Below are 10,652 nucleotides of genomic sequence, written 5' to 3'. Positions count from 1 at the left end.
ATTAGTATCTAGAATGTTGTAAACCTATCTCATAGAGGTTTGATGCCCTGGTCCTAGATGTGCCTGGCTGTTTGGCTAAGTGTGGGGAAATCGTTTTGTAACACCTCTAAAATGACTGCTTCTATTCCAGCCAGGGGAGGAAATTTTGCCAACAGGTGAAGATGGAAAACTGATACTTGACTCAGTGGATCTCCGTCACACGTGGGAAGTGAGTCCAGGGAAGAGAAAACCAGGGGAGGAGCCAGGAGATAGGGAACCTCCTCATTTCTTCCACCTGTGAGAATGGGCTGTGGCCCATCAGACTCAGCAGTTCATGAATCTAAGGGCTGGGATGCTGGGGTTGTGGGGAGGAAACCATTGCTGAAATGTTCACAGAGAAGAACAGTGGAGAAGAATTTGGGATGGTAACATAGGCATCTATTGTTTTCCATGTATTATGTCTTCTCCAGGGTTTTTCTAACTGTAATTCTTCCTGTGTCATGAACTTTTCCATTTTTTCCTTCCTTATAATCAATGCTAATTTTTGACAAGAGACACTTTTAACAATTTTTTTTCAGCCATTAACCTTGTTTTATTGCCCATTCCAAGTGACTGTTCATGACTGTTCACCACCCCTCCCTCCCAGGCCCTGGAGAAGTGTAAGGATGCAGGGCTGACCAAGTCTATTGGGGTGTCCAACTTCAATCACAAGCAGCTGGAGAAGATCCTGAACAAGCCGGGGCTCAAGTACAAGCCTGTCTGCAACCAGGTGAGCAGACTTGACTCCTCTCCCTCCTGCTCTTCACAACCTCCTTCTTACACTGGAGCCAGATGTCTGTCTGGCCTTCCCTCCTGTTCATTTGACCTTTGTGGACATAGGATTCTAGAGAGCAGAGCCTCTGCCTGGACAGTGTAAATAGAATCCATAACAGTATCTCTGACTGATAAAGTCTGGGTGGAAAAGGTGGGGCGGGCTTCCTGCTAAATTGTGGGTAGGAACTGAGGGAAGTGAAAAGGAGTTAGACTCAACACCCAGAACTTAGAGAAAGGGGTTTTTCCCTTGAGCTTAAAGCATGACCAGAAATCAGATGTCACAAAGCATCTCGGAGGGAACTATGTACATTAATGAAACATGGAACAGGAAGTAAACAAAGAGAAAAATCAGCTGAGATGGGTGTTAAGAGTTTGTGTGGAGTTTGAATGCCTGAATCCTTTGTCTTGGTTTCTCTGCATTTATGGGTCTTCAACCAAGTTTGCTGGAGGCTATTAAAGTTCATCAAGTTTGATGGATGAAGTTAAAGGCTTATGGTCATACTAACCACTGATGAAATATTCATTCAGGAATACTTACTCAATCGTAGAGCACACCTTGTGATTTACTCAAGCTTGGACTGGTTGTCCCATCAATGTCCATCACAAAATTAACTGATTAAACTCACTTTTCTATGTCTGTTTCTGTTCTCGAACTTTTTTTGGTTCTATTTTTTACCTTATTGTGGTAAAAGAAGACCATGAGACCTAACCTCATAGCAAGTTTTGAAGTATTCATATAATACAATACAGTGTTGTTTATTATAGGGACAGTGTTGGAAGCAGATCTAAAATTCATTCATCTTGTATAATTGAGACTTCACATCATGCTTATCAATTCCAGATTCCCCCCTCCTCCTAGCCCCTGGTGACCATCTCTCTGCTGTTTAATTCTAAGTTTGACAGATCTAGATATGCCATATACCTGAGATGTGATACATATGTCATGTAATCTTCACCCTTCTGCAACAGTCTTATTTCATACGTACCATAATGTCTTTAAGTTACAAGTTGGAGTCAAAGAAAAAGAATCTTATATGGAAAGTGTAGCTTACACAATTCAAGAAATATATATATATATTTTAGTTATAAAAGTTAAGAAATTAATGTGATTCTGGTATCAGTTTTACTTCCATGTTTTTATTGTGAAAAATTTCAGATATTAGAACAGTTAAGGATACAATAGTGTGTGTGTATATATATATATATTTAATTCTATGGATTTATATAATAAATATATATATTATGTTTTGACAACCTGGATCTGATATGGTTCACATGTCACTTTGAGTCATATTTTTCATGGTTTTTAACCTAGAATCGTCACTGAATCATTATGTCATGAAGATAGCGAGACAAGTTCTCAACAAACACACTGTATTTATCATCATTATTTTGTGACATTGATTAACTTGTTTGTCTGGTTCTAGTTTATGTAAATTAGTATTTAAATCTGAATTCCTTACTACATTTGACAAGAAAATGTCCTTTTACTTTTCCATTCTCCATAAATCTTTATTTTTTTTAACTTATTTTAACTGGAGGCTGATGATTACTTTACAGTATTATGGTGGTTTTTGCCATACATTCACATGAATCAGCCGTGGGTGTCCTTGTGTGCTGTGCCTCTCACATACACCTGAGTAGGAAGCATGTGATGACAAGTTGTCCTTCTGTGAATAGTGGTATTTTGTTCTCCTGGTAAAACTACTGGTAGCTAGATTTTTTGTTTGGAAGTGTGTACTTCCCTGTTGAAATTATCTAGTCATCTTTCGGATAATAACTTTCATCAGAGGAATTTCGATTTCCCCCAAATTTTCACAAAATGGTTGAGAATCCTTCAATGACTCCCATATGCATTAATTATTTAATTGGGATATTTTTCAATATTTTCAATTTTAAGCAATATTTTTAATCTCCTGACCTAACATTTTATTGTAAAGACAAAATTCCTTCATTAAGTCAACATAAAATGCACTTATTCCTGTAAGACAGGGTAAAAACTTAACTCCTTCCCATTAATTGTCAGTTTCTGAGAAAGGATTTATTGTACTACTCACCATCCATGGAAGAAAATAGTTTTGTTCTTTCTCCCGCTCTCATTACTAGAGCCTCAGGGATTTTTATTTACTCTGTGTGCTACATTTGTTTTCACTCATAATTCTTTTTGATGCTCAAGTTTACCCAAATGCCACCAGTGGGACCTCCCCCTTCCATCACACTAGATCCCCTCCCATCACACTCGGTCCTATAGTCCCAAGATTCTAACAGCTCTTTTTCTGTCTCCAGTCTGGAATTAGACATATGTCTTGGTGGTGTTCAGCGGTATTTAGTAACCAAGATCTGGTTCCTAGAGTTGCTTGTTCTCAGGAATTATTACTTTTTTTTTTTTTAATCTTTTCAGGAAACAGAGATAAAATTTTTTTTTTTTTTTAAATCATTATTGAGGTTGATGTTTCCAGTTGTAATTTGATTTGCACAGGTTTTTTTTTTTTCTTTAGCATATGTAATTTTTACTTTTATGCTTCCTCTGACATATTACCTTTTCATATAACTTGACAACTCTTCTCTGTTGGTGTTCTACAGGTGGAATGTCACCCTTATCTCAATCAGAGCAAGCTGCTGGAGTTCTGCAAGTCACACGATATTGTCCTGGTTGCCTATGGTGCTCTGGGGGCCCAGCGGTCATCAAAATGGTATGAACATTACTGAAGGCCACAGGCAGTTACTCTGAAAATCAATTTTTTTAAGTCTTTACTGAATTTGTTACAATACTGTTTCTGTTTTATGTTTTGGTTTTTGGGCTTCAAGGCATATGGGATCTTAGCTCCCTGACCAAAGATCAAACCCTCAACCCCTGAACTGGAAGATGAAGTCTTAACCACTGGACAACCAGGGAAATCCATAAAACTCAAATTTTGAGAAAATATTTTTATAATAATATACACAGTGTTTTTTTCATACTGTTCATGGGGTTCCACGGGACTGGAAAAGGTCCGTTTTCATTCCAATCTCAAAGAAAGGCAATTCCAAAGAATGTTCAAACTACCTCACAATTGCACTCATTTCACATGCTAGCAAAGTAATGTTCAAAATTCTCCAAGCTAGGCTTCAACAGTACATGAACTTCCAGATGTTCAAGCTGGATTTAGAAAAGACAGAAGGAACCAGAGATCAAATTGCCAACATCCTCTGGATCATCAAAAAAGCAAGAGAATTCCAGAAAAACATCTACTTCTGCTTTACTGACTACACCAAAGCCTTTGACTGTGTGGATCACAACACTTGGAAAATTCTTAAAGAGATGGGAATACCAGACCACATGAGCTGCCTACTGAGAAATCTGTAAGCAGGTCAAGAAGCAACAGTTAGAGCTGTACATGGAACAAAAGAATGGTTCCAAATCAGTAAAAGAGTACATCAAGCCTGTATATTGTCGCCCTGCTTATTTAATTTATATGCAGAGTACATCATGCAGAATGCTGGGTTGGATGAAGCACAAGCTGGAATCAAGATTGCTGGGGAAAATATCAATAACCTCAGATACACAGATGATACCACTCTTATGGCAGAAAGTGAAGAAGAACTAAAGAGCCTCTTGATGAAAGTGAAAGAGGAGAGTAAAAAAGTTGGCTTAAAGCTCAACATTCAAAAAACTAAGATCATGTCATCCAGTCCCATCACATCATGGCAAATAGATGGGGAAACAACAGAAACACTAAAAGTCTTTATTTTGGGGGGCTCCAAAATCACTGCAGATGGTGACTGCAGCCATGAAATTAAAAGACCCTTGCTCCTTGGAAGACAAGCTATGACCAACCTAGACAGAATGTTAAAAAGCAGAGACATTACTTCTCCAACAAAGGTCCATCTAGTCAAAGCTCTGGTTTTTCCCGTGGTGATGTATGGATGTGAGAGTTGGACTGTAAAGAAAGCTGAGCACCAAAGAATTGATACTTTTGAACTGTGGTGTTGGAGAAGACTCCTGAGAGTCCCTTGGACTGCAAGGAGATCCAACCAGTAAATCCTAAAGGAAATCAGTCCTGAATATTCATTGGAAGGACTAATGCTGAAGCTGAAACTCAAATCCTTTGGCCACCTGATTCAAAGAACTGACTTACTGGAAAAGACCCTGATGCTAGGAAAGATTGAAGACAGGAGGAGAAGGGGATGACAGAAGATGAGATGGTTGGATGGCATCATTAACTCAATAGACATGAGTTTGAGTAAACTCCAGGAGTTGGTGATGGACACGGAGGAATGGCATGCTGCAGTCCATGGAGTCGCAAAGAGTCAGACACGACTGACTGACTGAACTGAACTGAGCTGAATGCAGTGCTCTGGAGATAACATTTAACTGATGGGAAGAGAAGAGAAATGGGACATAATCCTTCTGTTTTGTCTTACAATCACAAGCCAAATTGATTTTTTTTACATTTCATGTGTCTTGTTGTATGTAGATTTTAATGCAAGTGTCTCTGCATTGAACACTTAAGAGATAAGCTTAAGTCATGACTTACTTATTTTTTAACAAATGAACATGGTGCTAGTAATAAAAGTTTCAAGTCTCCCTCACCTTATATCTAAACTCAGGATAAGAAATGTACCTCCTAGGGACTGCAAGGAGATCAAACCAGTCAATCCTAAACGAACTCAGTCCTGAATATTCATTAGAAGGACTAATGCTGACTGAAGCTCCAATACTTTGGCCATATGATGTGAAGAACCAACTCATTAGAAAAGACCTTGATTCTGGGAAAGATTGAAAGCAGGAGGCGAATGGGATGACAGAAGATAAGATGGTGGGATGGATAACTGACTCAATGGACATAAGTTTGAGCAAGCTCCGGGAGATAGTGAAGGATAGATAAGCCTGGCATGCTGCAGTCCATGGGGCACAAATAGGCAGACATGACTGAGTGACTGAATAACAACCCAGATCTATGATGATCAAAAAAATCACAAATTGAATCATTTTAGTGAAAATTTGTTTGTAGGAGTATTGCACAATGCAAATAATGATGAAATCTCATTTTTGGACTACTCAATTTTTATCAACACTTCAGAAAAGTGAAAATTAAAAAGAAAAAAAACATTTCCCTGTGTCCATCTCTTTTTATTTTCTTGCCTTTGTACTTATTTTAGAGCTATGATTATTAAGAAAAATAACCACTGAGAAGTAAAACAGAAAAAAGAAAAAACCCACAAGTTTGGCAGTACTGGTCTCAGCTCAAGCATGCATCCAAATGACTGGGAGAACTTTGTAAATGCAGATTGGGAAATGACACAGTTGAGATTCTGATTCAGTTTGTCTTCAGCTAAGCCATAGAATTTGTATTTCTAACAAGATTCCAGGTGATACTGATGCTTCTGGTCCCTGGACCACACTTTGAGAAACACTGGTCTAGAGTAGACCTACTTTATCTGTTTGAAAAGCCTCCTTAGAAACTGAGTATTCAATTTCAACTCCTCAGCATTTCTGAATTTCCTTCCAGGGTGAACCCAAACTACCCTATTCTTTTGGAGGACCCGGTTCTTTGTGCCATTGCCAAAAAGCACAAGCAGACCCCAGCTCTGGTTGCCCTTCGCTACCAGATACAACGTGGGGTTGTGGTTCTGGCCAAGAGTTACAACAAGAAGCGGATCAGAGAGAACATACAGGTGATGATAAGTGGGGCTGTGGGCAGAGGGCTCCTAAGCAGTATCCTTCACAAGGGTCATTCTTTGTCCAGCTCTCAGACTATCCTTGAATGAAGACAAGTTACCTGTTTTTCTTGGTGCATGAATGCCTTGTGTGTGTTTCTGATGGTTTTCTCCTCCTGCTGTGGCAACAAGAGAGGTGGCATGGCTGGAGAGGGTTCAGGTTGGACAGAAAATAGAGATTTTAGTTCCAGCACTCTGTCAATTTATTCTGTCACCTTGTACAAATATTTTCTTCATTCTCAATTGACAAAATTACATTATTTGATTTTTGTAGGCCATTTAGGCTGCTCTAACAAAATACTTAAGATCGGGTGACTTAGAAACAACTGAAATTTGTTTCTCACAGTTCTAAAGCTGGAGATCTGAGGTCAGGGTGCCTGTGTGATCAAGTGAGGGCCCTCCTCCAGGTCACAGGCTTTCCCTTGTATCTTAACATGGTGGAGGGGGCATCAGAGCTCTCCCAAGTATGTTATATGAATATGACATTGTTTAAATCTCATTCTTGAGGGCTCCACCATCATGACCTAATCACCCTCAAAGGCTCTAATTTGTAATACCATCTCAGTGGGGTGAGGTCCCAACATGTGAATTTGGGGGCATACAAATTACAGCAGTGATCCTTAACTTAACAAATCATTGTGGTTTTGTTTTGCATTTTCCTAAATACTAATGTTTCACTTTCATGCATTTAATCTCCTTGAGTTTCTGCTTTTGCAAATTTCCTGTTCAAGACTGTGCCCATTTTTGCAGAGTTGTCTTTTGATTTGTGTGTAGGAGACCATCATTGTACCCTTAGTCATAGCTGTACATGAAACTCTCCCCAGTTTCAAGATTTAATGCAGAGATCAGTTATGTGTGTCTCTTGATTCTGTGCTTCGGTAAACAGCCTGCACTCAGCTGTTTGAGTCCTCTTGGCTGGGCTCTCGTGCATCTGCAGTTCAGTGCAGAACAGCTCAGCAGTTCTGCTCTAGCAGGTGGATGTGGCTCTTGTCAGAGGAGCCTGAACACTTCTCTGTATATATTTTCATATATATTTGGCTTAACTGTGGCAACTAACCTGTTCTTCATCTCAGCACAGCACTATGCCCCCTCATCAGTGAATGGGGAAAAATCTTCTTCATATCTGGGCTCAGAACTGACTAACCATTTTTTCTGGGAGCAGGTTCTCAGTCTGGAGTGTCCAAAGACTGTGTATTTGGGAAAAGAGGATTTTAGTTTGTTTTCTGTCTCAAGTGATTCACTTAGAAAGACTGATGTACTGTAATGTTTGTAAGGTGGACAGAGAAGGAGAAGGTGTAGGAAGGAGAGATGAGAACTCAGCAGAGGCTCCCAGGCTTGTTCACCTGAAAGCTGAGGACAGACTCGGCTTCCCTGTTCCCTCTTCTTCTCCCCTTCATGGAAACTCCTCCAGTCCAGAGCGGGAGGCCAGCTCCTTGGAGGAGCAGTTAATGTTATTCTTCCTTCCTTCCAGGTGTTTGACTTTGAACTGACTCCAGAAGACATGGAAACAATTGATGGCATCAATAGAAACATGAGATATTATGAATTTCTACCGTAAGTGACTTGCTGATGTTTCACACACTGTTTACTATAACAGGCAGGTCAGCAGGGGAATGAGGATTTTTAAAAGCTTAATTCTAGGAAGACAGTTCTGATTTCCAGTGTAGGAGTAAACCAGATGCTTCCTGTAGACCTCAGAGGTTTCCCCCAGGGTTCTGTCTCTGACCAATAGAAATGTAATTGCGGCCCATGACAGCCCATCAGTAAAATCACCAGTTGACATTGTGGTGAATTCACTACTTTGTGCTCCTAATTACTGTGCCTGGTGTACCACCTCGCAGGGCTGAGGGACCCAGTAGACACATGGAGCACAGTGCCTTGCACTTTAAAGCTCTATGAAAAAATGTTCATATTTAATTCTTTTTAAAGTTGGGTGAAATGATCAGATTAATAGTGACTGTGTAATAATGAATCTGTCCTGGATTATATTGATGTTTGAAATTGAAAATGAAAGTGTTAGTTGTTCAGTTGTATCCGACTCTTTTGTGACCCCATAGACCGTAGCCCCACCAGGTTCCTCTGTTCATGGAATTCTCCAAGCAAGAATATTGGAGTGAGTTGCCATTCCCTCCTCCAGGGGATCTTCCCAACCTAGGGATTGAACCCTGGTGTCCCATATTGCAGGCAGATTCTTTACAGTCTGAGATACCAGAGAAGCCCATATTCATTTTTATCCTAACACAATTGTAAAATGTCATGTCAATGTTTTTATGGAGGGAAGCCCTTGAAGGGCAACATGCATCAGTGCTGAGAACTCACACTGGACCTGCCTCCACCCCTTCCTTCTAATGTCTGGTAGATTTTCTCCCTAAAGGACATTTCTTTTCCATGACACCATCCATTTACGTCATGTTTATCTCTTCATTGGACTTTTCCCCCTATTACAACTCCCACGTCCTTATCCTTGTTGTCTCACAAAGCTGAATTACCAGTAGATCATGAGCTTAACTAACCCTCTAGTGAGTGACCACTGTGTCCTTAGCAGGACACACCCAGGTAAGATCATCTGGGTTTCTGGTTTCCTGAGTCAAGACTCAACCCATTGTAGCCTTTGTCCATCACGGTCCATCCCCTGGGGAGCCTCCACCTCCTGGACTTTGACTTATTTACTAATGCAGAATTCCAGCTAAAACTGCAGAAGGATCCCAGGATTGAAGACCCTGAAGACTAATGAGAGAGAAGTTGGAAGGGAGTTTAGAGAGAAGGGAACACAAATTAGTGATAAAATGAAGACACTTTCAAATGAAAGATCTCAAAACTCCCCTTCTTGTTTGTAAAGCTATATCATAATTCTAAGAAAACAAATGATAAATGAATAACATGTGTAAAGCTACTTTTCTATACTCAAAAGATTTTAAGTATAAATCTATGTTCTCCCTCCTTAGTCTTGAATGCCTAGACTTATTTATCTTTGTGACTTTATGTCAACAACACAGCTCTTGGCACATGAATTTTCTCAGAATACACTTTTTAATGAATTGAATAGAAAAGGACAAATTTAGAAAGAAAAATCAGAACATGAGGAAAAAACAGAAAATAGCAGTAATACTAACAAATGAATAACAAGTGTTCTCATAAGTTATAAATTAAGAAAGCAGTTAATCATATTTAGTAGTTATGATTATTTAGGTGTACTTGGTATCTCTTCAATAAATTGGAAATTCATTAATGAAAGCACCCTGTATTGGGGGAGTGATGCTTGATATTTTCTTTTGATGGATGTATGAAAAAAAGAGCAACTAATTCTTTAACTGTGATTATTCTCATCGTATTGGGTCAAAAGTTACACCCAGGACTGAAATAACCTCCACAATAAACCATAAGTGTTGTGCTATCATATAAATTGTAACCTGAGTCAAACTACCTGTCACCGCGGAGTGAATATTACACGTGAATGTGCCCTGTGCACATGGAGCAGATACCTGCATATGTGCTTGTTGGGGGAGAAGGAGGGACGTGTTTTGTAGATTTCAAGTTTTAGCCCATCGTGACCACATCACAGAGTAATACTCACTATGACAACATGACTGATTTAATAAATTAGTACTCCTCTTTCTCTTCCAGTGTTATCGATCACCCTGAGTATCCATATTCTGAAGAATATTAACTATGAGATATCTACCATGCATTCTACTAGAATTTCTTGCTTCTAGGGCTGTGAAGAGCATTTCTGTGGTTGGTGGAGGTGTTCAAATGAAGTGTGTGAACTTTTGAAAGCTTGTTTTTATTTAAAAAAACAACATTTTGTGAAATAATAAAGGCTTCAAATAAAGATATTAGTTTTTCCTGATAACAAAATATTTGGAAAATAAAAGGGAAATGATAGAAAATAAAGATAACCTCTGATTAACCCATTTAATAACTTTGGTGTGTTTTCCTTTGTGGAAAAATACATCAGTCGACCTAAGAAAGAAATGGAAAATTTTATTCGAGTCAAATTTGAGAACTGTAACCCAGGAAGCTCTGAGAACTGTTCTGTTCTCTAGAAGTCAGGCACAGGTATGGAAGGTTTTGAGAGAGAGGGTTCTGCATGAAAAGATGTTATTAACAGTATACATGATCCAGATCTAAGCATCATCATGGTGGGTCATATGAGCCCT

The 10,652-nt window shown here is 39.2% G+C and overlaps 1 protein-coding gene across 1 annotated transcript; it reads left to right on the top strand.

Moving 5' to 3' along the window:
• The first annotated feature begins 257 nt into the window (after positions 1-257).
• On the top strand, positions 258-10,350 carry LOC147360784 (aldo-keto reductase family 1 member C3-like). Its single transcript, XM_086331104.1, has 6 exons — positions 258-404; positions 626-748; positions 3,376-3,485; positions 6,285-6,450; positions 7,964-8,046; positions 10,117-10,350. The coding sequence occupies exons 1-6, from the start codon at positions 366-368 to the stop codon at positions 10,157-10,159; spliced, it is 564 nt and encodes a 187-aa protein (XP_086187230.1). The 5' UTR covers positions 258-365; the 3' UTR covers positions 10,160-10,350.
• The last annotated feature ends 302 nt before the right edge of the window (positions 10,351-10,652 follow it).

Source organism: Bos grunniens, chromosome 13 (genome assembly GCF_055505025.1).
Source record: "Bos grunniens cultivar Pamir isolate PY7600 chromosome 13, Bosgru_T2T1.0, whole genome shotgun sequence".
NCBI classification, from domain to species: Eukaryota; Metazoa; Chordata; class Mammalia; order Artiodactyla; family Bovidae; genus Bos; species Bos grunniens.
Note: the sequence above shows the minus strand (reverse complement) of the source record. Positions and strands in the feature narration are given on the sequence as shown.